Below are 27,405 nucleotides of genomic sequence, written 5' to 3'. Positions count from 1 at the left end.
TGATTTTGAACACCTCCATCAAATCTTTCCTTAATGTTCTTTGCTTTAAGGAGCTCCATTTCAGTAAATCATCTCTACACCCTCTCTAAGAACTTGATATTGTTCCTAAAATGTAGTGTGACAATACTCAGCTGAGTTGAACCATCAGTGTTTTCATAAAGGTTTAACACAACTTGCTGCTTTTGTGCTCTATTTATAAACCAACAATCTATATACCTTTTCAACAGCCTTATCAATATCCTACCACCTGCAAAGGCTTGTGTAGGCAGCTCCACCCCCAACCCATCCAGTCTCTGGTCTTGCACCTCCTTTAAAATTGTACCATGTAGTTTATATTGCCTTTATTCATTCTTCCTATCAAAATGAATTAGTGCACACTTATTTGGATTTCAACATCTATCTGTGTCCTCACGAAGTCTGTTTCTGTCTTCCTCCTTGTTGGCAGCCTTGTCTTTTGCACTTTCATGCAAGCCTCACCCATCTTTGAGGATAGGGATGCACGTGAAGCCTCCTCCTTCCATTAGTTGTTGAATTGTCCATCATTTGCAAATGAATGTTAAGGGACTGCAGAACTTTGATCTGACCTGTTGGTTGTGGGATCACTTAGCTCTGTCTTTAGCATACATCTAGCCCTGTGTTGTTGCTCCTCTAGATTGGCATCTCCTTTATAGGTAAATGTCGTGCTGTCCCTGGCATGCTTGCCTAAACTGATTGAACCAGGGTTGGTCCCTTGGCTTGATGTTAACGGTAGAGTGAAGGATGCGATGGGCCGTGAGATTGCACACTGTGCTGGAGTACAGGTCTACTGCTGGTGGCCCACAGTGTCTCATGGGTGCTAAGTTTTGAGCTGCTAGATCTGTTTTGAATCTGTCCCATTTAACAGGGAGGTAGCGCCACACAAGATGATGGATGGTGTCTTCAGCCTGAATATGCTCAAGAATTGTGTGGTTGTCACTCCTAATATTGTCATAGATAGATGTATCTGTGACAGGTGAATTGGTGAGAATAAGCTCATGCAGATTTTTTAGTGTTCTCACCACTTGCTGCAGGCCCAGTCTGGCTGATTTGTCCTTCTGGATGTGATCAGTTTAGTCAGAGTGGTGCTGCTGAGCCACTTTTGGTGATAAACATTAAAAGCCTTGAGCCAGAGTATATATAGTCTGTGTCCTTGCTACCCTCAATGCTTCTCCCAGGTCTTGTCCAGCATGGAGGAGCATTGATTCAACAGCTGAAGTTTGGTGAGCAGTGATAATCAGCAGGATGTTTCCTTTCCCACGTTTGACCTGTTACCAAAGCACATGAAGGGTATGGAGTCAATGCTGAGCACACCCAGAGCCAACCCATCCTGTCCGTATGCCACTGTGCTGCCACATTTGGTAGGTCTATCCTGCTGGTTGGACAGTGCATACCCAGGAGCAGTGTGGGACATTGCCTATAGATATGATTCTGAGTCTGATTAATTTAGGCATTTGCTTAACTCTACTTTGGACAGCTTTCCTAATTTTAGTGCAAGTCCCCAGATGTTTGTTTGGAAGATTTTGCAGAGTTGATTGTGCTGAAAGTGTCTAGGTCGCCGGCGATTGGCCCATCCATTTTACTTTTTTGTAGTAGTAATTGGATCAGAAGTCAAATTAGAAAGTTGCAGCCACCAAGAGGAGCAGTTCAAGCCACGCTTGAATTATAAGTCCGAAAGTTGAAAGGCCAAAGTCAAATGCACACCACCAATTCCAACAGCTAATTTTAATGATGCAATGGATAAAAGCTGCCCTTGGATTATCATGTAGGGCCATGATATCATTGCCATTTTTTTTAAGGCTGTCAAAATTCCAAACCCTTGGTATGGAAAGAGTTAAGTGGTTTGTAAAGTTTCAGATTGAACCTTAAACATCTGCATTCTGAGTTTCCCAGGTGGCGTAAGATAAATAACCAATGTTTGAAACAATAAATCTGTGTGAGTGAAATAATGAGATTAATACGAAACGTTTCTGGTTGGAGCATAATTTATCTTTTTAATTTATTCATGAGACTATAAATCTGCAGTAGCAATTTGTTCACCGTGTGAGCTCTGCGTTTGTTTAAGAATGACGGGAACCCAACTAAAATCTTAAAACTGCAAGTGTTAGAAATACACAACAGCTCCATCAGAACCTGAAAAGTCAAGAGGTCAGCACTATTAACCACTTAGAAGGATAAGACAGCAATTGCATTGGAACACCACCAAATTTCCCTGATAGTCGCACGCCATACTTACTTGAAATTATGTCGCCATTCTTTCATTGTCACTGGGTCAAAATCCTGGAGCTCCCTCACAATACTGTCAGTGTACCTATACCACCAATTAAACACCACGCAGCAGTTCAAGAAGGTGGTACATCACCATCTCTAGGGCAGTTAGGTATGGGAATAAATGGTGCACTTGCTGGTGATGCCCACATCCCATGAACATATTTAAAAAATCAGTTCCCATGACTTAAACAGGAAATGTTTCAATTGGGCAATGATTTAAATCAAGCAAAGAGCACAAATAATTTTCTATTGCCACTATTGCCAATTACAAAGTTGCGGTTCGCATGGTTTTGAGCGTTATGGCTATTTGGTAAATAGGGGTTCAGTGAGTAGTTTGTATCTTGTTTTTTTTTATATACTATAAATACTTTATTTTGGAACAGAGTCAATTTTTCCAGCGAAAATGAGCAATTGGTCAGGAATGCCCTTGGTACATCATTAGAAATTATCCCCTCCAAATACCACAATTCATTTGTCGTTGACAAAATCAGCCAGGTTCTTCCTCGGTGACAATTCATGTTCATGGTTGCCCCATGTATAAGTAAGGTACGACGCCACAAATAGGGAAATAATCCGGAACACTTGACCCTTAAATCGTCTCCATGCATTGGTAATGCCTTTTGAGAAATAATTCACAAATACCTTCTGTTCAAATGGAGAAATGGTGTAGGTGACGATGTGCTGTAATTTGATCAAGTTTCCAAAGTGGCGACCCATTTTGCTGTCACTAAATCCAAAGTTCTTGCCGCCTCCTTCGCTCTGTCACCTATAACTGGTGATGGGTTTCAGCTTGCACTACTCAGCACTGGCTCCAGTAATAATAAAGTGGTTTGCACCTTTAAGGCATAATGACTTTGCCCATATGCCCCTCCAAGTGAAAAAGGATTTATTGAAGAATCAAGCATGCCTTGAAAGAGAGGCTTGAATTTGCAGGTATAGTGGGACCTTGTAAGGCTTAATGGTTTGGGGCAGGCAAAAATTTTGAATGTGACTAAATTCATTGAATGTGACTAAAATCGTCCAATATGTATAGCTGGCAAACATCAGCATGACCCTAGCTACTGTAAGTGGGTGTTGTATTTATGTGTGTGCACCTGTATTTGTGTACGTCTATGCATTTGTCTGCCTGTGTGTACATGTTTTACATTAGCAGCTTTCACATCACCATGTATCTTTCTACTCCGATCCACTATCCCTTGCCAAACTCTCTTTGCCATCCACCACTCTGACTTACTCTAAGGTACTTAATTGAATGGGGCTTCCAATTGGAAGGAAAAAAATAGCCACCCTACAATTCTGCTGGGGAGGAGGATCTAGTGTCACAAAAAAAGCTGCCAAATTAGTCTCGATCAGTCAAAAGTTGCTGCTGTGGCCACAGGACAAGTCAGTGGATTGGGAGGCCTGTGAATTAGGTCATGTGGCAGGCAATTACTAGGTTAAAAAAATGCAGTTGGGAGTAGAGTTGGATAACAGGAGAAGAAAAAGCATTGGCCCAGAATTTGCTGGATTTGATGGTTGGCCCCATTCGACCTTTTTCTTTCTTTATTCATCGGATGTGGGTGTGGCTGGCTAGGCCAGCACTTCTTTTGCCCATCCCTAATTGCCCTCGAGAAGATGCTGGTGAGCTGCCTTCTTGAACCGCTGCACTCCATGTTGTGTAGGTACACCCACAGTGCTGTTAGGGAGGGAATTCCAGGATTTTGACCCAGCAACAGTGAAGGAATGGTGATATGTTTCCAAGTCAGGATGGTACATGGTTTGCAGGGGAGCTTCCAGGTGCTGGAGTTCCCATGCATTTGCTGCCCTTGTCCTTCTAGGTGCAGCAGTTGTTACTGCATCCTTCAGCTTAAAAATGTTCTGCACATAATGACATTTTTGTAGGACTAACAGAGCAGCACAAATTGGCCAACAACTTGTGATAATTTGCTATTTGTGAGGTTACTCTTTATCATAAGTTGCTGGTCGATTTGCACACCACTATTTTTTCCAAATCTGGGCCACATTTTCAGGCAAATTTTTAATAGCATATTGGCCTGCATGTAATGGTCAGTGGTGAAGGAACAACACTTGTTGCTCACCACTGAGAGCTTCCCATCTTTTGTGGGCTTTTGTGCATCAACTTGGAAATGTTGGGCATCTGAACTAGCATGTGCCCTCCACAGGAGATGTGTAGTGCAAGCATCCTCATGAAGAGACCCAAATTCTCAACCAGGTTGTATAAATTAGATTTACTTCATGGTAAAATGTTTTAAGAAAGCAAAATAGATAGGCAAAGAAAGATGGTTTTGAGAGAAATGAGAATCTAAGAAAAAATAGCAACAAAGTTAATTATTTTTACATCACTGATTAAATTCTGAAGACCTATTTCAAACTGGAAAAAATTAAACTTCCATTGCCTGAGGGGTTTGTTTGTCAGTAATTATGACTGACAAATTACAAATTCACTTGCACCTGAATGCAATCACCCTTATTTTTCTGCCATGTTTAATGGGTAAGAACAGCAGTTTCATTGCATTGATTTCAATGCTGAATCTATCAAACCATTTATAGCACAGACTTTGGAGGAGTAGGGTAATGAATTCAGCGACTTCCTGATCTGCTTGTCCAGCTGTATCTGCCTGGACTCAAGGTTTCTGTCTGATATACTCCATAATAACAGTGAGCACAGATGGTCTTATCTTTATTGTCAATGCAAATGCAGGCCCTAAAGATCAGGAAAAAATATATAGTAAAATGTAACCTGCAATATAAAACTACCATATAAAACTACATAACCATAGTGACTACACTTCAAAAGTAATTTATTGGCTATAAAGTGCTTTGGAACATCCTGAGACCTTGAAAAGAGGCATATAAATGCAAATTCTTTCTTCAGTTGCACCAGAGTCCCGCCTAGTGGTCAGAGGATTGCAAGTATGTAATGGGCTGGAATTCGCTGCACAAATAATGCTGAGGCTAACGGTGCTTACTGTTAATTCTGTGGAAATCAAACAGCAATATGTGCTGACCACAGATGTGCAGTTAAACACACAAATATGGAAGTTGCTGTCCGGGATGCATAAGCTTCCCATAAAATGCATCTCGTTGTCTGATGTGCCATTCAAATACATTGAATGACGTTAAGTTGCTGTATTTAACCCATAGGTATGAACTAAACATCAGAAAATGTTCGAACTTGTCCACTATAGTGTCCACTGGCATGCTAAGTGTTAATTATTGCCAAACAACCACTCTGACGCTGAAAATTTACAAGTGTGGAGTCAAATTCCTTCAGATCAAAAAAATATATACCTAACTACGTTTTTCTGTCTCTCTCAACTCCATCTTTCTTTCTCTTTCATTTTCTATATCTGATTTCACCGATCACAGAATTGTTGCATCGCAGAAGGAGGCCATTTGGCATGTCTTGTTTGTGCTGGCTCTCCAAATGACTAATTCATCTTGTGTCATCGCCCCCCGGATTTCTCCCCGTAACCCTGTACATTCTGCCTTTTCAGAAAACAGTCTAACTCCCTTTTGAATACCTCAATTGAACCTGCCTCCACCACATTCTCAGGCAGTGCTTTCCAGACCCCAACTCATCCGCTGCATGGAAAAGTTTTTCCTCCTGTCGCTTTTGTTTCTTTTGCTAATTGCTTTAAATCTGTATGCTCTCGTTCCAGATTCCCCCTATTTACTCTGTCCAGACCCCTCATGATTTTGCTTACCTGTATCAAATCTCCTCTCAATGTTATCTTCTCCAAGGAAAACAGTCACAACTTTGCCAATCTATCTTCAAAACCGAAGCCCCTCATCCCTGGAACCATTCTTGTGATTCTTTTCTGCACTCTCTCCAATGCCTTCACATCTTTCCAAAGTGCAGTGCCCAGAACTGGATGCAGTACTCCAGCTGAGGCAGAAGTTGGGTCTTATGCAAGTTCAACATAACTTCCTTGCTCTTGTACTTTATGCCCCTATTACTGTTCCTGTAGAAGATGTTGCACTTTTGGATGTCTGCCTGTCTGGTAGGAGCTTGCAGTGTAAGGGCCCGAGACAGCCTGTGGACAAGAGCAAGAGTAATGAATTGAATGGCTGGCGTCGTTGGTTCAGCACTCGAAGCAAAGTCCCATGTCAGACAACTTTTTAACTTTGAAATTATCGTTATGAATGTGTATGTTTCCATGTTAAATGTTGACATGAATGTGTTTACACAGACCATGATAACAGGAAGCAAGTTTTGGCAATAGGAAGCGTGTGCCATATGCAGGATTTTTAATATCTAGATATTTTATTTTCCTATATACTAGCACTGTTACGTTACAGTATTAGACAACAAAATAAGACATTTAATGCTTTTGATCACAAAGATGAATGTCTATTACTTTAAACAGCTAGTTGTTAAGAATCCTTGATATAGCAAGCAATTTATAAAACATAGCATCAAACCCAACACTAATTTTGGTTTGGCCTGATTTATTTATGCAAAATGATGAGCTTCCCCAGAGGCAAGTGCTTTTGAGGTGACGAGGAAATGGAATTGGTTTTAAAAATGTTATTGTTCTGGTACAGTGATACAATGTGCACACCGTCTTTGAAATACAATTTTTGTTGCCATTCATTTTCAAAAATTGAATAATATCCCTGCTACACCTGAAAATATTTCCTTCATTCTAGTTTCTTAAAATTATTTTCCAGATCTTTGAACGCATTCTTTTCATATGGGCGATAAGGCACCCAGCCAGTGGATATGTTCAAGGGATAAATGACCTTGTTACACCTTTCTTTGTAGTCTTCGTTTTTGAATACATTGGTAAGTCTCAAGAACTGATTGTGCCACCTCATTCTGTTTTTCAAGGTTTTGGGTTATTGTAGCAATGCAGCAGGCAATGTATCTCTGATCCTTCGAGTTTGTTAGACAAAAAAATCTTTGTCCATAATAATTTCAGAAGGTCATCTTTATGTAGTTAAATAATGTAACCTTATTTATTTGCATATTCTAATAGCATCCTCTCAAGTAATTTGAAGCGTTGATTAAAATTGAGGTCTCTCGTATATGATCAATTTCTTTTAAAGCTCCCTCTGCCCTCTTTATCGAGACATAATAATGTTTTGCATTATTGGAATTAACAGAAAAGGACAAGGCGCCCTTGAGTACCTTGAAAGAGGATTTCTCATTTACTGATTTAAAGGATGATGCTGCTTCTCCCTTGTTTCCTTTCATTTTTGACATCGTGGGAGGCCTTAAATTGCTTTGCAACTAATGATAGCTTCTGGCTAATCATCTATTCAGTGGGGAAGGGCCTGACTCTGGAGGACCTCTACATTTCTCACTTCAACTTTCATTTATGTGTGGAAATGTTCCTAATGAGTCTGTATTAATTGATTCTATCAAGTCGTATTTTACTTGTTGAAATATAATTAAAAATGTCAGACCACTTAAATTTCATGTAAAAATGGATTTTTAAAATGGGAAAGGGTGTTTCTATCTAAAGTTGTAGAAAGTAATACTTACCAGTTCTAAGTACTAATTCATGCCTGTAGTAGTTTGGGAGTTCCCTAAGTATAACTGATTTTAACTTAGGGTTCTGTAATTTCCCGGGTGCACAAGGCAATTACTCAGTTCTTTATTGCACATTATGGTTTGTTCAGCTTAAAGCCTAAATTACGCACGGTTTACAGCACAGAACGAGACCAATCAGCTCAAAATGATTAATATTTGAAAAGGAATGAAACTAATTTTTATTTGGGTTGTGCACGTGCTGTTAAATACAAGAGTATGTAAAAGTGGAGTTCGTTGAACTCGTGATGGTATGCTGTTTAGAATGAAGTGAACTTCATTAAAAATAAAGTGAACTTGAAGTATTTAGCCAAGTAACTCAATGGAAAGACTATTTAGCTGTAAGTTCCATATTGGAGGGGTTGCACCAACCTTGCATTGTTTGACCCCTTTCTGTCACTAGTTTGAAACATGTACTCATTGCCTTTTTCAGTTTGTGTGCAATTGTAGGTATTTTAAACCAGAAGCATGGTATTTCTGCATGGAATAGAAATACACAAGATCAGCAGGAATCATGGTCTTCCTTTTTAAGGGAAGAATTTAAAGTTCAAAAATAATGTATTGGTAGCGCTCAGCTGTGCAATACTATGCCTCCCTTTAGCAGAGGTATGCTTGCGCTCTGTTATCCTACCAGCTTGCAGCTTTGGTGAGCAGGCAAACTGTAAATATGCACACATTCATCCAACACACAAAAAAGGGCATTTTTGCAAGGATTTTCACCTGCTATTGAAGTTTTTGATGATAGAAATAAACTGGAGTGGTCCCTTCTTTTGACCATCAAAATGGAAATCAAATGATAGTGAGGAAGACGGAGCAAAAATTTCAAAACTTAAATTTCAAAATATCTGTGCACCATCTGTTGCATTGCAGTCCACAGACCACTTGAATGGCATCAGGCTATTTTTTTTTCCCAACAGATGTTCCAGGCTGGCAGAGTTTTACTGTATTACACTGATTTAAAAAGAAGTGTTGCTCTAATGTTTAGATGCAGTGCTGTTGAATCAGGAACGATCTGATTCAACCAGTCACCATATTGTCCATTGTAATTGCATCAAATTAGTGTGGTATGTCAAAGACTTGAAAGAGAGAGTTGCATTTATATTGCATATCATTTCTTCCAAAAATAACCCAATGCATTTTGCATTCCGAAAATTGTTTTGAAGCGTCGAGACTGTTACATTAACAGAGCAATTCATGCATTCTCAACTTATTTTAAAATGGTTAGTTTTCTTGTTCTAAAAGAATTATTTTGTTCTACTGTCATACATCTAAATCTATATCTATCTTTAGTTGCATTTAACCCACCCGTGGAATGGTGGCCCCTTCCTTTGCTCATCAGGTGGTTGTCTTGAGTTTCTTTCTTTTAGTTAAAGAGTTCACTACTGATGCTTTATCTTGGCTTTTTTAATGGTTGCATCATTATTTGAGATCAGTGAAAAAAGGTTCACAATCAAAGCTTTACTCAATGTTTACAAATGTGTAGGTGAAAGTTTAGTGTTAAAAATTTTAAGGCTCACTGTGTTTTTAAAGTGGCTGTTCATAAATTGTAAATTAAAAAAATGTTGTGAGGATCGCTTGCTTAGTTTGACAAATGTGCAATATGGCCAGATATGATTTTGGATCTAACATGAACGATGAAAGGATAGTGCATAATATCTAGAGACTATATGATCATTGGATATTAAATAGTTATTATATCATGTGGACAGAATGATCACAATGCTTGCCGAGCTTCAGAAGGGGGACTGAAAATTGAACTGGAAAGGGTGAAGTGGAATATTGCTTGGGAGATCAAAAGTAGAAGAATTATGGAAAACTGAAATGTAGGAAGAAGGAAATAGAGATGAAAAAAAATCGCTAACTTTTACTTTACCTGGTTAAAGAAGAAATATTTCTGTTATCAGATTCTGTTTGGTTGTCATAAATCCCTCAAGTTACCACCCCATCTGAACCTTTCATGATCCTCCAGGCCCATAACTGCTGTCAAATGCTCTGGCCTCTCTGATTCTGGCCTTCAGTGCATCCTCCTTCATACCACCATTGGGTGTCGATCTTGAGTCATATTCCTCCTACTTTGTGGAGCTGTCTTGAGAGGATTTGGCCTTTCCACTTGGGTATACCTCTTCGGAAGAAAAATATTCAAACCTATCTCTGCAGCTGTGTTTTTCATTCTAGTTCATGATCTCTCCCTGGCTCTGTGTTAATTCCCTGGTGCCATTTGTGAAGGAGCTTGGGATGTTTTCTAAAGTAAAGAAATTAAATAAATTCAAGTCGTTGAATCGCAGAGAAAGAGCTTAGGTCCTCACCAAAATTGAAATAACATTTTTGAGGGATGTTCTTTCATGAATCATGTGGCTTAATTTTATTAGTAACTTACTTGCTTCCCCAAATGTGATAAAATTGTTCCCCCATCCATTCTCCAAACAGAGCAATGCTCAGTCACCCTTTCTCACAATTGCCCACATCATTCCTCCAACTTGCCCAAATTTCTGTGAGATTGCAGCTGATATATTGCTTGACCTTGCCTCCCCCTCTCATTCCTTCTCCAAATGTGACCTGAAGCTTCTGCTTTCCTTTTATTTCCAAATGGGCAACACATTTTTTTCCCTCAACCACACTCACTCACTTGGATGTTGTTAATGTTAATAATGAACAAATTGTGTGGGAATTGTATGAATTTGCATTTTCAATTTTCACTGTCCTTCAGGAGACACGGCTGATCTATTGCTTCCGATCACATAGCAGTTCTTGGGAAAGTGAGCTGTGATTCTATACGTTTCCTGTTGTCTTAGATCGTGGTGTGCAAGTATAAGTGTGTTGACCAGCGTATAAGATGACATAATTTGCTTGGTGCCAAAAATCATATACTTGTTGTATAAGTAAACTCTTTTCTGCTAAGAAATGCCATATTCGCATTTAGAATTGGCCTTAAATTTTCACCTCAGAAATATGTGTTTTGCTCACCTTATAAATTGGTGGATAGAATCAAGCAAGCGATATGGGCCCTATTGCTAAGATGATGCACAGGAGTTTAAGGGACACCTACACAGTGCATGGCAACCAACAAACAGAAATGGGCCCCCTTGCAAAAATAATGAAGTATGAAGCTGGTGTCAAACTAAAAATCATAACATTTGCTAACTTGTTTAATAACTGTGCTGCAGCAAAGGATTCTGGTATTAGTTTAAAAATGGGAGGAGGAGGAATCCGCCCTGAAGAAGATGCCTAAGACCAAGTGCACCATGAGAACAGGGATCAGCCGGAATGATTATGTCCCCCCGCCCCAGAAATGAAATACACATATACGTACTTAAGTGTGCCAAATCAAATCCTGTGTTCAGCAAAGATTTTGGAACAACAGCTAGTTAGTGTAGCAGCTTTATGGAACAAAAACATGTTGTGTTGTGGTAGACCCAAGATTGCTCAGAGACCAAAAGAGCTCGATGCCAAAATTACCAGTTTTCAGCAATTCATTGTCAGACAGTGGCAAAAGCACAAGTACCCATTAAGCCACTTCGGCAGCATCGATGAAATGCCTATGCCCAGCAACTGAACTGTGGAGTTGGAAAGGTTTGAAAACAGTTCTAGTGAAAGCCACAGGACATGAGAAGACAAAGTACACTCTGGTACTAGTCTGCATGGCCGACAGAACAAAATTAAAGCCTGTAGTGATTGTCAACCATAAAACCATGCTGAAAATCAAGTTAGCTGCAGGAACTTTTGGGTATGTCCATGGCAACGATTGGATGGATGGGAATGGTGTGAAGTTGCAGATTGATAATGTGTGAAATAGTCCTACACAAAGAGTGCAGCTTATTTGTATGGGACATGTTCAGCCCCCATATAACCAATGAGATCAAGATGCACCTTCAAAAAAAACCCTAAATTGCAGTTATACCACAACCTTTGGATGTGTGCCTCAACAAGCATTCAAGGATCATGTTTGCGCCTAATGGTATAGGTGGATGGTTGATGGAGAAAAAAAACCTTGATGTTTTATGTGGTTCTGTCATCAAATCATGGTATGCTATTCATGCACAAACTGTCATCCGATCATTCAAAAAATGGATGGAGTGGAATACTTGTTGTGGTGGGAAGTTTCTGAAACCGAAAGCAGCAAATCTGATTCAGAGTAGGATCCTTACAATGATGCTACAGCCAAAGAGACTCAGAATGAATGCATCAGATGCTGATATAATGAATTTACTGTCTTGATTGCTGTTAAAGGTATCCTTGTGAAATCAATTTATTCAATAAAATGTCACATTGATTTTATTTCAAAATGGTGACCTCCTAAACCAACACCGGTTCACATTTTGTGCCCTGTGTATAAGCTGATCACTGTTTTTGGAAGGATTTTTCGAGTTTTCAAAGGTTGACTTATACGTTGCTATCTACAGTAAATTCTGTGAATCCAAGTCTGCCATTGGTCCTGAAATTTGATTCGGAAGTACAGAGTTCAATTTATCTTTTATCTTGATATTCAGCTTCATTAGGATGCAGTAGTTAAATGAATTCCAATTTTAAACATATTAATTTCTATGGGATGTGGGCTTCACCTAGCTAGGCCAGCATTTATTACCCATCCTTAATTGCCCTTAAGAAGGTGTTGGTGAGCTGCCTTGTTAAACTGCTGCAGTCCCTGTGGTGTAGGTACACTCACAGTGCTGTTAGGGAGTTCCAGGATTTTGACCCAGCGACAGAGAGAACGAATGGCGATATATTTCCAAGTCAGGATGGTGAGTGGCTTGAAGGGGAACTTCCAGGTGGTGGTGTTCCCATGCATCTGCTGCCCTTGTCCTTCTAGATGGTAGTGGTCATGGGTTTGGAAGGTGCTGCCTAAGGATCCTTGGTGAGTTTCTGCAATGCATCTTGTAGATGGTACACACTGCTGCCACTGTTCGTCGATGGTGGAGTGAGTGTTTGTGGAAGGGATGCCAATCAAGTGGGCTGCTTTGTTCTGGATGGTGTCAAGCTTCTTGAGTGTTGTTGCAGCTGCACTCATCTGGGCAAGTGTGGAGTGTTCCATCACGCTCCTGACTTGTGCCTTGTAGAAGGTGGACAGGCTTTGGGGAGTCAGGAGGTGAGTTATTCATTGAAGGATTCCTAGCCTCTGATCTGCTGTTGTAGCCACAGTATTTATATGGCAAGTCCAGTTCAGTTTCTGGTCAGTGGTAACCCCCAGGATGTTGATAGTGGGGGATTCAGTGATAGTAATGCCATTGAATGTCAGAGGTTGATTGTTACGTTCTCTCTTGTTGGAGATGGTCATTGCCTGGCACTTGTGTAGTGCGAATGTTACTTGCCACTTGTCAGCCCAAGCATGGATTTTGTCCTGGCCAAGCTACATTTGGACATGGACTGCTTCAGTATCCGAGGAGTTGCGAATGGTGCTGAACATTGTGGAATCATCAGCGAACATCAACGCTTCTGACCTTATGATGGAAGGAAGGTTATTGATGAAGCAGTTGAAGATGATTGAGCTTAGGACACTACCCTGAGGAACTCCTGCAGTGATGTCCTGACCTCCAACAACCACAGCCATCTTCCTTTGTGCTAGGTATTACTCCAAACAGCAGAGAGTTTTCCTGCTGATTCCCATTCACTCCAGTTTTGCTGGGGCTTCTTGATGCCACACTTGGTCAAATGCTGCCTTAATGTCAAGGGCAGTCACTCTCACCTCATCTCTGCAAATCCAGCTCTTTTGTCCATGTTTGGACCAAGGGTGTAATGAGGTCAGAAGCTGAGTGACCCTGGCGGAACCCAAACTGAGCCTCAGTGAGCAGGTTATTACTAAGCAAGTGCCGCTTGATAGTACTGTTGATGACCCCTTCCATGTTGTCGATGATCGAGAGTAGACTGATGGGGTGTTAATTGGCTGGGTTGGATTTGTCCTGCTTTTTGTGTACAGGACATAACTGGGCATTTTTCCACATTGTCAGGTAGCTTCCACTGTTGGAGTTGTACTGGAACAGCTTGGTTAGGGGCACGACAAGTTCTGGAGCACAAGTCTTCAGTACTATAGCTGGAATATTGTCAGGGCTCATAGCCTTTGCAGTATCCAGTGCCTTCAGACGTTTCTTGATATCACGTGGAGTGAATCGATTTGGTTGCAGACTGGCATCTCTGATGCTGGGGACCTCTGGAGGAGGCCGAGATGGATCATCCACTTGGCACTTCTGGCTGAAGATTGTAGCGAATGCTTCAGCCTTATCTTTTGCATTGATGCCTTGGGCTCCTTCATTACTGAGAATGGATATATTTGTGGAGCCTTCTCCAGTGAGTTGTTTAATTATCCGCCGCCATCCATGACTGGATGTGGCAGGCCGACAGAGCTTCTATCTGATCCGTTGGTTGTGGAATCACTTCACTCTGTCTATCACTTGCTACTTAGGCTGTTTGGCATGTAAGTAGTCCTGTATTTAGCTACACCAGGCTTATACCTCGTTTTTAGGTATGCCTGGTGCTGCTGCTGGCATGCCCTCCTGTACTCTTCATTGAGCCAGGGTTGATCCCCTGGTTTGGTGGTAGACTGGGGGATATGCCAGGCCATGAGGTTACAGATTGTGTTCAAATACAATTCTGCTGCTGCTGATGGGCCACAGCGCCTCATGGCTGTCCAGTATTGAGTTGCTATCTGTTTGAAATCTATCCCTTTTAACACAGTGATAATGCCACTCAACACGATGGAGGTTATCCTCAATGTGAAGACGGGACCAATGTTCACTCCTACTGATACTGTCATGGACAGATGCATCTGTAGCAGGCAGGTTGGTGAGGATGAGGCCAAGTATGTTTTTCCCCTCTTGTTGGTTCCCTCGCCACATCCGCAGACCCAGCATAGCAGCTTTGTCCTTTAGGATTCGGCCAGCTCGGTCTGTGGTGGTACTACTGAGCCACTCTTAGTGATGGACATTGAAACCCCCCCGCCCAGAGTACATTCTGTGCTCTTGCCACCCTCAGTGCTTCCTCCAAGTGGTGTTCAGCATGGAGGGGTACTGATTCATCAGCTGAAGGAGGTGGTAGATGGTAATCAGCAGGTGGTTTCCTTGCCCATGTTAGACCTGGTGCCATGAAATTTCATGGGGCTGGAGTTGATATTGAGGACTCCCAGGGCAACTCCCTCCTGACTGTATGCCACTGTGCCACCACCTCTGCTGGGCCTGTCCTGCCAGTAGGACAGGACATATCCAGGGATGGTGATGGTGGTGTCTATGACGTTGTCTGTAAAGTGTGATGCCATGAATATGACTGTCAGGCTGTTGCTTGCCCAGTCTGAGAGACAGTTCTCCCAATTTTGGCACAAGCACCCAGACGTTAGCAAGGACGACTTTGCAAAGTCAACAGGGCTGAGTTTGCTGTTGTCATTTCCATTGCCTAGGTCAGTGCAGGCTGGTACATGTGGTTTCATTCCTTTTTAATTGACTTTTTAGTGGAGTGATTCAACTGAGTGGCTTGCTAGGCCATTTCAGAGGACATTTAAGAGTCAACACATTACTGCAGATCTGGAGTCACATGTAGGCCAGACCAGGTGAGTATGGTTGATGTCCTTCCCTAACAGATATTAGTGAACCAGATGAGTTTTTACGACAGTCAACAGTGGTTTCAGTGATCATATTCATAAGACTTTAGTTCTATTGAATTTAAATTCCACCATCTGCTGTGGTTGGATTCAAACCCAGATCCCCAGAGAATTACCTGAGGTCTATGGATTACTAGCCCAGGGGCAATATCGCTACGCCGCTGCCTCCCCGTGAAATGTTAATTTCTTTTTGAAATTCATGAATTAATTTTTCATTGTGGTATTATAATAAGTTTCCCTTACATTTTCCAAGTGATCAGACTCTTCACCTCACTGTGCAGCATGCCATACTTGGTAATTAACATGAGGACGATAGAGATGCATAAATTTTGCACCTGATTGCAAAAACAGGGTCTCTAATTGGCTGCATAATACCAATTCCTTCTCAACAGACATTTCTAAATATTTCTTCCAGCATGAGTCTGGTTTATTTGTTTGGTTGTTTGTATAGAGAAGTTGTCTCTTTTTCTTGCAAGCTGAAATCTCGAGTTCTTGAGTGAGGAGAATTGGCTTGGAAATGAAAATGTCATGGGAGAGGAGAGATTGACATGAAACTTGCAGAAGGCTCTTGTTGGCTAACAATGTACAAAGACTACCCCACAACTGAATATTATGCAAATAGCGGTGGATATATATGTGATGGCAAACAATTTTGGTTCTTGTAACATAGGCAGAGCACTTGGTCTAGACAACTTGCAGCTTTGAGTCTTGAAGGGAAATCCACATTGTCAAAAGAAATTTGCGAAGACTGCAAACTGGTTAACTTAATGAAAGCTTTAAAAACTGAAAAGGAATACCTGGAAACTAAAGACCAGTAGGTTTGACATCTTTTGCTCGGGAAGTCTTCAAAACATTCTAAGGGCTGTCAGTGAACATTAAGAGCAACAAAACATTTTAAAGTAGAATCTGAATGGGTTCAGGAAGAAAATGCTATGCTGAATAAATCTGCTATATTTTCATCTAGCAAGGTTTGTAATGCCGTAAAGTAGCATCACCTGAAGCCCAGATGCTCAGTTTCTCTATATTGCTTTGATCATAACACAAAAAGTTAGTATTTAAAAATATTTGCTGATATATTTACTATTTAATAGAATATCCCTTTTCTTTTTAACAATATTTAGATGGTAAAGCATCGTGTGGCATAAGACTTTTCCTTGTGTTGGTTATTGTGAAACAGGCTGAATACGTTTTGGCGTTTGAGTTGAAAATAAAAAAATGTGATTTTGAGCGCGTTAATGTTTGATTCCATTCCTAATGTAAAATGGGTGGCTGGTGAAAGAGCTTGCTTTGTGAAAGGTGTTTATATTTCCAGAAGAAATAAAAAAGGCACTGAAATGCCCCAAGATGAAAATTTGATTAAATGGCAATAAGGGGCTTTCTATGCATTGTGTAATAGATTAGGAAGCTAACCTGAGAATCGTGAGCAGACTTATTCATTTTTTACCCTTTATTTTTCCATCTTACCAAGTACACATGTGTATTGCATATTAAACCTGCATTGGAAATTACCACCAGTGTTAATTACCAAGATTTGCCTAACAGCCAGTATTGTTATTGTGGCAACTAAAAAGACATTTCTCCTGCAGCCAGCACAGAATTGAGTGTAGTTGCAGCAAGGCTCAATAAAGGTTTGATTGCTGTTTCAGAGATGCATTATCACACAAAAAAACAATAATTTACCCATTGTTCAGCAGTAATGAGATTGTGTGGTTAAACCCAAGGTTATCAATACTTATTTTTGCTTATTTGTTTTTTTTGTCTTTGTGGCCAGAAAAATATGGAAATTAAGCGTTACTTTGAAAGTTGAAATTCATGAGAGACGTCTGATGGTCAGGAAGTCTCGGGATTAATTGCATCCTTTCTTGTTTTACTGCTAGTCAGGATGGAGACGTTATTCTAAATTGTTTCTTCTCCTGGACTGTCTTTGTCACCTTCTGGGATGATGAACTGGCACAGTTTAAAACCATTTTAGTTGGAGTCCTTTTATCTCCACACAAGTCGATTTATGATTAAATAAAGTTAATTTGTAGAGGCAATTCTTTACCTTTTTGGCAAGATACTTAAAATAAAACTGGCAGTTTGAACTGTGCAAAACTGATTTCCTTTTAGCTTCATTAAAGGGAAGGAAAAGGCCAAGTTCTTAAGAGAATTATATTTTTCTTACTCTTAGTTTGGAGTATACTTTTGCATGCAATGCATACAGATTCAAGTTCTCTAAGAGTAGTGAGTGATTAGCGAAGCAGTTGACATAAAGTTACATATAAATTTTAGAGAGCAAAAGAAGTGATGATGCATGGACTCTATGTTATAGCTTATTGCGAATATGTAGTTTTGTAGTTCTTGATGTTCCACTTAACAGTATTGACAGAGATAAAATATTTATTTGAATAAAAACATATTTTAAAATGGCTATTCACACCCAGTTTTAGATTTGAAGTATTGATTCTTTGAACTGTCTCTTGTTATTAAGTAATTCTTGTCTGTTTTTGGGTAAGGCATCCATTCTGCTCTTTCAGGTTTTTCTGCTTCCCCTGAAGTTTTTAAAACAAAAATTGTTGCAACCAAAATGTTTAACCTTATCACAATTAGGTGTGCATAAACACATTCATTAAGTTTTGCAGATGTTTTAACACAGAGTTGCAAAAGCTTCAGGTTGTGAATTTGGAGAGTTGTTCAGAACTGGAAGGGGCAATAGAAATGAATTGGAATGGAACTACAAAATAAATGTTCAGCTTTTAACTAAAATGAAGGGGCAAACGAGCAGAAGAAAATACATCCAGTGAAGAATCTGGCAAAAATGCATACTAATCTGCACAAAACACAAACTTGCCCCAGTCCCTTGGCAGTTTTCTCTGCTTCAAGTTACAGGAGAAAATCAGTCAAAAAATTTTGGATGCATTGACCTAGTCTGAGTTGAATGGAATGTGTGTTCAGAGAGAATTACTCCAGCATGGGTTGGAGTTAAAAAATGAAATAATGCACTCATATTGTCAAGCATATGATGACAATCTTGCCTTAAAATTTACCATCCTTTAACTGGAGTAAAAGTGAATTAGATATGTTAATTTAAAATTATTCTTTTCAGTCAGCTTGCAGTGGAAAATAAGTTTCTGAACATTGCAGTTCATTTGTTTGACATCACTGTAAAGGTTCATTAAATGCTCATCAATCACCGTTAGCATAAACAAAGTGCACTTCAGTTTATATATATCATTGTGATAAGTGAACTGATTCAGTGAATAAGTGTAACTACAGTTTCTTTAAACAACATAAAGCCTTTGTCTAATTTTCAGGATATAGATTAAAGCAAACTAAGGAAACGAGTCCATTAGTGATGCTCCCTGTGGTCAATTCTCTTATTAAAAGTACCACCCCTTATTATCATTTGCTCTCCTTTGAAATGTCTGCAGGGTGTGCCAGTTAGAAGGCTCATCAATTGTGGTTGGCCTCCCTGGTTTGTTCACAATACAATGAATTGCAAGATTTTTAACAACATGGCAGAATGAGGAAAAATTATGATTTCAAATTCTGAGATTAGAACCCACGTTATGGCGTTCTCCTATTTCTTCCTCTCCTCTCTGCCACCATCCCCTTCCCAGCCACACCCCCAGTATTTATCTTTCTCCAACATATCAGAAAATTGTTCAGTTTATTTTTGGATGCTTCAAGTTGGCCTGCAATAATTGCTTTGAGATAGGAAGAGTTTGTGCAAGAGAAACTTGTGCTTATAAAGCCTGGAATGCTAAAAAATTCCACAAAATAAAAAAAGATAGAGGGACAGTCACTAAGCCATGGAATGAGTCATTAGAACGAGTGACCAAAAGCTTGATGGTAAATATGTGTTTTGAGAGTATTTTTCAACCAAGCAAGAAAGGTTGAGAGGCTCAGCAGGTTCTAAAGGGGTCTTAGGGAAAGGTGGCGATAGCCCACAACTCTGCTACCGATGGAATGGTGAGTGGAAAGGGAATGCACAAAAAACCTGAATCATAAGATTCAAAGGTGGGGGAAGGGAAATAAGGCTGGAGGTTGGAGGGACGGAATGAGATTTTTTGATTAAGGCAATGATTTTTAATTGAATACCTTGGATCAGGTCGCCAGGGTAGGTTAGCAAGGGCAAAATGATGGATGAATGATATGTTTTCCCTTTATTCTTTCATGGGATGTGGGTGTTGCTGGCAAGGTGCATCCCTAATTGCTCTTTGAACTGAGTGGCTTGCTAGGCCATTTCAGAGGACAGTTAAGAGTCAGCCACATTGCTGTGGGTCTGGAGTCACAAGTAGGCCAGACTGGGTAAGGATGGCAGATTTCCCTCCCTAAAGGACATTAGTGAACCAGATGGGTTTTTACAACAGTTGACGATTGTTTCATAGTCACCATTACTAAGACTAGCTTTACATTCCAGTTCTATTTATTGAATTTAAATTCAGCTGCCAAGGTAGGATTTGAACCCATGTCCCCAAAGCATAAGACTGGGTCTCTGGATTACTAGTCCAATGACATTACCACTGTGCCACCATCTCCTATCATAAAATAACTACATAACGTATCTTACCTTATGTTTTGGAAAGTTGGAGTTTTTGAAGGGTGAAATATGGGATCCAAGCAATGAAAATAACGAAGATCAGTCCAGAGGAGACACATATGGGTGGACTGAGGAAGATGCAGGCCTTATTGAGGCAAAATAAGTAATTTTGATTGACTTAAACTCATCTTGACCACTGTTCAAGCAAGTCATTTAGTGACCAACTTCGCCATGAGACAATCGGAAACTGATCTGGAGGAATTTTCTTTCTTGCTCGCCACATTAGCCAATATTGTAAATGGTTCTCATTCTTCAGGTGTCATCCCTCTCTCCTTTAAATCTGCTGTTGTCATTCCTCTCCTCAAAAAATCACCACTCATCAACTTTACAAACTACCATCCCATCTTCAACATCCCTTTCATCTCAAGTCCTTAAACATTTTGTCACCACCTCAGCCCCTATTCGTTTCCAGCTTTCCTGGAACTCAATGTTTTAATCCCTCCAGTCAGTTTCCGTCCCTCAGTCCTAAAACAGCTTTTCTCAAAGTTACAAGTGACATCGTAATTGACTGTGACAAAAGTGAACTTTCCCTCCTCGTCCTCCTTGATTTGTCTGCTACGTTTGACGTGGTTGATTGTACCATCTTCCTCCACATCAGCCTAGAGGGTGAGACTGCTCTCATCTGGTTCCATTCTTATCTGTCTAACCATAGCCAGAGAATCACTTGCAATGGCTCCTCTTTCTGCTCCTGCACCATTGCCTCTGCCCCCCCCCCCCCCCCACCCCGGCCAGGTTGTAACCTTGTCCACCTCATATTTCTCATCTGACTCCTGCTCCTGAGCAAAATCATCCAAAATAATAGCGTTAGTTTTCACATGTATGCTAATGACACACAGCCCTACCTCATAATCACCTCTCTTGACTCCTCCATAGTTGCTAAGCTACCAGGCTGCATATCTGACATGATGTGCAGAAATTTCCTACAATTCAATATTTGGAAGATTGAAGCGATTGTTTTCAGTTCCTGCTCCAACTCTGTTCCCTTGCTTCTGGCTCCATCCCTTTCTCTGGCAACAGTCTAAGATTAAGCCAGGCTGTTGGCAATCTTAGTGATATTTTGACCCTGAAATGAGCTTACAACCTCGTATTCATGTCATCACTAAGACCTCCTTTTTCCACCTCTGTAACATTGCCTGACTGCCTCTGTCTCAGCTCACCGGATGCTGAAACCCTTATGTCTTCATAGTCAAGACTTGACTATTCCAACACACCAGGCTTATCTCCCACATTCTATGCTTTGTAAATTTGGGGTCATTCAAAACTATATTGCCTGTGTCCTAACTCGTACCAAGTCCCTTTCATTATCACCCCTCTGCTCCCTGACCACCTTTGGCTCCTAGTCAAGCAACATCTTGATTTTAAAATTCTCATCCTTGTTTTCAAATCCCTCCCTGGCTTCACCCTTCCCTATTTCTGTAATCTCCTCCAGCCCCACAGCCTCTGAGATATTTGCTGTCCTATAATTGTGATGTCGTGAGCATCCTCGACGTTCGTTGCTCCACCATAGGTTGCCGTGCCTTTAGTTGCTTTGGTCCCATGCTCTGGAATACCCTCCTTACACCTGTTCTCCTCTCTACCTCATTTTCCATCTTTAAGACATTCCTTAAAACCTACCTCTTTGATCAAGCTTTTGTTCATGTGACCCAATATCCCCTTACATGGCTTGATGTTATATTTTGCTCAATAATCCTCCTGTGAAGCACCTTGGTATATTTAATTACATTAAAGGTGCTATATTATGATGATAAACCTGAACAGGGAGCTTTGGGAGAGATGGTTATGTATCTGCAAGGCGGTAACATGTTAACTTCTTATTTTAAGTTCTCTGTGTTAACCACTGTATTGAGTTTTAAATATGGTCACTGCATTTTTACAAGGGAACACATGCATTGGCAAGTGTAAGAAGAAAATCAGCAAGAATGCTCTCGTGTATGAAAGGTACGAAGTTGTGAGCAAAGATTCAAGAAACGCGAAATTTACATTATCGTCAGAGGAGCATTTGGGAGGTTTGAAATGGAGGATGCGAGAATCTCCTAGAAGCTTCTCAAGTGTTAGGTAGCATTGATGGAAGCCTGGAATATTTCACAAAGTCAGCCTAGTTAGGCTAGAAGACAGAAATTTAAATTAGTGAGAAGTAAATTTAAAGGCAGTGTTACAGAGCATTTGTGTACATGAACCATAGGAGCATAACTTCCGAGCTCCCCAGCATTGGTTTGGGTGGTACCCCAAAAATGTGTTGGGGGCCACTCTCAGAACTTCACAGGTAAGGGTTTACATGGCAATTGCCCAGAAGCGTAAACATCATCTGGGCATTGCCCTGCACTGGGAACCATCTGAAAGTGGGTTACACCAATATTTACTTAGAAAAGGTTAGAAGAATTAGAACCACTTCTAACTTCTGGGTAACTATTGTGAAGACCCAGACTGACCCCCACCCCCTCAATGGGGCTCCCCTTGATCCCCCAACCTCCATATATGACCCAGCCTGACTGCACCCCCATAGCTGACCTGATGCGAGCCCCCTCTTCCCAGCCCTGAGTTTAACTTGTCTCCTCCCCCTGCCCCCAAGAGGTCCGAATCCCCCCCCCATTGAATTCCAATTCTCTCCCAACTGCGCCCACAGACCTCGGATTCCACCCCCCCCACCCACCCTCAAATCCTATCCATTTAGCTTCGACACTTAACTTCCACCCTGGCCTGTTATGTTTAAAGTAAACATAACTTTGAAATTTAAAGTAAACGTAACTCTGTCCTTCAAAAATAGTTCAATAGTCATGAAATGCTCAAGTGTGTCCTGAGGATGTGATATGGCACATTGCAAATGCAAGTTCATGTCTTCATAGACTCATTTATCAAAGGAGAAGCGCACAGCCTGCAGAGAGGTACAGCCATCTTTGAACCTTATTGCAAAAGGGAGGAGCGATCATGCTACATAGACCCTCCACCAGACCTGTTCCTTTTGTACTCCTAAGCCCTCCAGTACCGTGCTGAGTTCAAATTAAAATTGCATTGGCATCTGCATCATCAACTTATCAAAGCATTTAAAGCCTGGATCTATCTCCTCTCCAACCCTACCTTACATAATAAAAATAGGTTCTTTATACATCAGCTCCTAACTAACCTTTGTGATTTATACTCTGTATTGAAGGCAGGAGGGGACTAAATACTTGCAACTAAATACACACTTGGAATTGAGATAGAGTGCAACAACAGTCGGGATCACCCCAGTGCTCTATCTGGAAGTCGAGCATATATTTCTTTCTTGACCAACTTACTTGTAAATTGTCCCAAATACATGGATCGTAACTTTCTCAGAGTGGCAAGACACAGAGTTATGTTTACTTTAAATTTTAATGGGGCCTTTACCTTATGGGTTTATGGCAGCAAGTGCCATTTAAAAAAAAGGGCGGTGGGCGCATGTTCTCCTTTACTTCGGCAGAGCTGGACTTTGATGCTGGGCCTCGGGGTTGAGCTGTGCTGCCTGGATCTCACTTCGCCTGAGTCGGAAGGCAGGGCAAGACAGGATTGGAAGGAAATCGCTTAAGTAAATTGGGCACGGAGTGGCAATCTGTCGCTGTGCGCTTCTCCTTTGATAAATGAGTCTATGAAGACATGAACTTGCATTTGCAATGTGCCAAATCACATCCTCAGGACGCACTTGAGCATTTCATGACTATTGAAATATTTGAAGGACAGAGCTATGTTTACTAAGCTGAGGAAGTATGGAATAATTCTTTTGTCAGCGTGGGCCCACAGCACAAAGTAGCCTTTGATTTGACATAAGTGGGAAATATCACTCATACAGGTCACATGCTGGCTGGTGTGAAGTTTCTTCTCTGGGAACTTTGTAAATGTTTGATATCCATTGTATTATAGTCAATTCTATTTTGCATGATGTTGACCAGGTACGTATGCCCAAACAGCCACACTTTTGGTTTGCTGTCCCTATTTTGCACTTGAAATGATTTGCAAATAAACAATAAGGGCATTTGGAGTGGTGTGGGGGCATTGTACCATATTTCAATCTGTACCCTTTCCTTTACCGAGAAAAGTTCAAGCATCTATTTTTTTGCAGTCCTATTCAAATGAATCTATTATCCTGTTGTATAATTTTTAGTTCAGATTCTCTGATAGAAATTCAACTGAAAATATTGCAAGTGTTGGATTAATTTTAACTATAATCTAAGAATGAAGTGATGCACATTTGATTAGCACAGGTTCATGTCTGGGCTTTGTTTCTGATCTAACTTGCATTACCATATTTGAGTTCTCAAGTGAAGTTTGGAAATTCACCACAGGACAGAGGAAAATCTATGGGACATTCACTTGCAGCCTCTTGTTTCTGGATCATTATTACCTGGCATTTAGAAGTGGGTTGCCTGTTGACTGCTTTGCCTGACTAATAATATGCTGCAGAAAAACTTCAGAAAGTGATGAATGAAATGGGAAGTGGTTGGGAGGTAGTAAAAAAAAAAGGAAATTCTCCAGGGCTCAGAAGCAGACGACTTGTAAATACATCTCAAAATAAAAGTTGCTGTAGCATTCACTTCAGTTCTTATGGTATGCTATTTTTGCCATCAGGGAGCGATATTGGGTTTATTTCTAAACAACCTTTTCTGTGCTTTGTATTAGTTGAAAAAGCATCTTGCATAAAGCTTGAAAATCAATCCACCTCTAATTTTTTTTTCTTAACAAAAGATTATTACTCTGTTTGATTAGCCTCCTTTGGTGCCTTGTCCCATTTAGATTTCCCAATCTGCTAGCAGCTGTAATTTGTGAGGCAGCTGATTGCTAATTTTTAAAAAAACAGGTTTTGCTAAGATGGAATGGAAGCTCATGAAAAAAGCATGGAGAACACTGAGGGCTTTGTGAACAACCCCTAGTATGTTGTCTGAGTTGATGACTATGGAGGACATGAATTCAGAAAAGTAGGTGATGATGTATTATTCTCAAACATACTTCCCTCTCAGAGCTCTCAATTTTTTTCCATTGGCTATTTTTTTCTGTTGAGTTGTTTACCTGTTATTATTCAAATTACAAAATTAATCTGCATTGAGTGAAATTATAAGTAAGATAGTTTCCTTGTCTCTTATGGGGTGGATGGAGAATTGCCATGTATGTCATAAATTGCAGGTGATGCAAAATATGAAGGTAAGTTTTAACTAGCTTTATAATTTGAGGTATAGCTTTTTCTTATATCTGATGCCTTGAATTGCTCTCCTTGTTCATCACTATGCCTTCTGAAGGAAAAGAATATACTTAGGTTTGGTGGGAGTCCTCTGTAAATAACTGTGGGTGTGGTAGAAAAGTTACAAGTATTTGCACTTACTAAAACCTTTAATGTAATACTTGTCCGGAAGTGCTTCACAGTGGGGAAATAGAATCTGAGTAATAGATGACCAAAAGAATATTGGAAAAATAATGAGGATGGTTTTGAAGGCCAAAGGCAGACATAGTTACCTTATATGCTTGAGTAGTAGTCAATCTCATGTAAAAGTCGACCCCCCCCGCCCCCCCAACTTTTGGCCAAAAAATCATTCGTTGTTCATTCATCTTTTGTTTTTGATAAATTTGGTGAATTCAGTGCACAAAAATTAATGTTTGTGTCTATGGAGGTTATCATTTATTTATAAATAGAAATTCAAAAATAAAAATACTTTTGGGGGCATTGTTGGCAGGAACAGTCTCCAAATTGGCAACTCTGCGATAGCAAGATGATGGCAGGGGGATGATTTCAACCTCTCAAATATCAGTGGTATAAAAGTCAACTCCCTACTTTTTGGGCTAAAAATTTAGTCTTAGAAACATTACTTTTACACGAGTATATATGGTGTACAGACAGTTTTATGAAATGGGTTGCGGAGACCAGTGCTGAGGTAACTGAAGTGAGAGAGATGCACAGAAGGCTGGAGTTTAGAGGACTGAGACCACAGGCTGGGCAAGGACTGGAGAATGGTACACAGCTCTTTGTAAATGAAAATGTGAATTTTGTGTTAAGTATGTGATTGGACATGAGGACCAGTGGAAGCCAGGCATAATGGGTAAGTGGGACTTCATGCAAGATAGGATTTTGGCCTTTTGAGTTTTGGAGAAGGTGGCACTTGGGTAATTTCAATCTCAAGCCATGTAGGACTTTGGAGAATTTGAGTTCAAACGTAATGGAAGTATAGGTAAGACTTTAGCTGGAAAGACCAGCCAGAGTTGAGCTATGTTGTACTGGTAAAAAAAAATATCAAGCTTAATAGTAGTAATCTTGAGGGTTTGAAGCCTCAATTGAACCCAGATTCAAACTGTGCACTGAGTTTGTATGGCATCTTGTGCCATCTGAGTGGGCAGCTTGGAAGGGAGATAGATCCAGGACTTGCATATGAAGTTTTGTGTGGTACTGAAATAAGGTGGCTTTGGCTTGCCAAGCTTCTGGGACTACTTGGTGGGATAATTTCGGGAGAGCTTTGCTTTGTAATGAAACTGTACTGTGTTTGACCTAAGATTATTTGAAACAAAAACACAAAAAATATAGAGTAGGTCAATCAGCATCTGTGGGAAGAACAAGACAAGTTCAAGTAATTGATGATTGCTGCCTCTTCCTCTGTTCTGGTTTATTCTAAATGCAGGTGCTTGCAGATTTATATAATTAGGGATTTTAGCATTGAAGAAGACCATATGGTCTGTTGTTCTGATCACATTTCTTTGTTCTTCATGGAAATATTTTCCTTCTTAGAAAAAGTCATTTACATGAAAATATTCTACCCTTCCCCATCACTTTCTTGTTAGAATTCAGAGTAGAGAGAGTCAATTAACCCTTTATCCCCTTTTCCCAAACTTTGAAATGATTCCAAGTGATAATCCTTTATGGTGACAGTGGTTATATTTTATTCAGTATAAGTGAGACTTGACACATACTTATGTTTGAACAGTAATATTGAAGTGCAGCAGTATTACCATTCTCCTCTGGGCAGAAGCTTGGTCTCCATGCAATTACTCTATGGTTGCTCCAGTCAATGCAACATGTACATGTGTGGCCACCCTCAGGCCCATCCTCCTGTAAGGCATCTCAGTCTGTGGGGTGGTTCCGAACCTCCTCTGGCTCGATAGCTCTCTCCTTCTGACTTGCCCAGGATGTCATAGCACCAGTCAACATAATACCTCTACGTAAAACATCTACAAATCCCTGTGTTCGGAGAATCCCTTTTTTTTTACACACAGCTAAGCCTATGGTGACTAATTTAACCCAATCATTGGTCCGTTCAAATGATAGGCAATTTCAAAACATGTAATTGAACAATCTTTACTCGCTCAAGCCATGTCAAATTCTCAAACAATCACTTCCCACACTCCGTCCCCAGTACAGGGAATCAGCACTTCCATGCCAAGCAGTGAAAACATGATGGCCCTGGAACCCAGTTGTCTTGCCATGGA

General features: G+C 40.4%; 1 protein-coding gene and 1 pseudogene across 10 annotated transcripts in view; one reads left to right on the top strand and one right to left on the bottom strand.

Annotated features, from left to right (window-relative positions):
- The window catches only part of tbc1d22a (TBC1 domain family, member 22a), a 462,670-nt gene that overhangs the window by 114,114 nt on the left and 321,151 nt on the right, over positions 1-27,405 (top strand). For all 10 annotated transcript variants that reach the window (XM_078553360.1, XM_078553362.1, XM_078553359.1 and 7 more), the window contains one exon: positions 6,961-7,075. In XM_078553360.1, the coding sequence (XP_078409486.1) occupies positions 6,961-7,075 (115 nt within the window). The remainder of the gene's footprint in view (positions 1-6,960; positions 7,076-27,405) is intronic.
- LOC144688043 (cytochrome b-c1 complex subunit 8 pseudogene) lies at positions 2,620-3,055 on the bottom strand (annotated as a pseudogene).

Source organism: Cetorhinus maximus, chromosome 12, assembly GCF_964194155.1.
Source record: "Cetorhinus maximus chromosome 12, sCetMax3.hap1.1, whole genome shotgun sequence".
In the NCBI taxonomy this organism is placed as follows: domain Eukaryota; kingdom Metazoa; phylum Chordata; class Chondrichthyes; order Lamniformes; family Cetorhinidae; genus Cetorhinus; species Cetorhinus maximus.
This window is presented reverse-complemented; position numbering and strand designations above follow the sequence as displayed.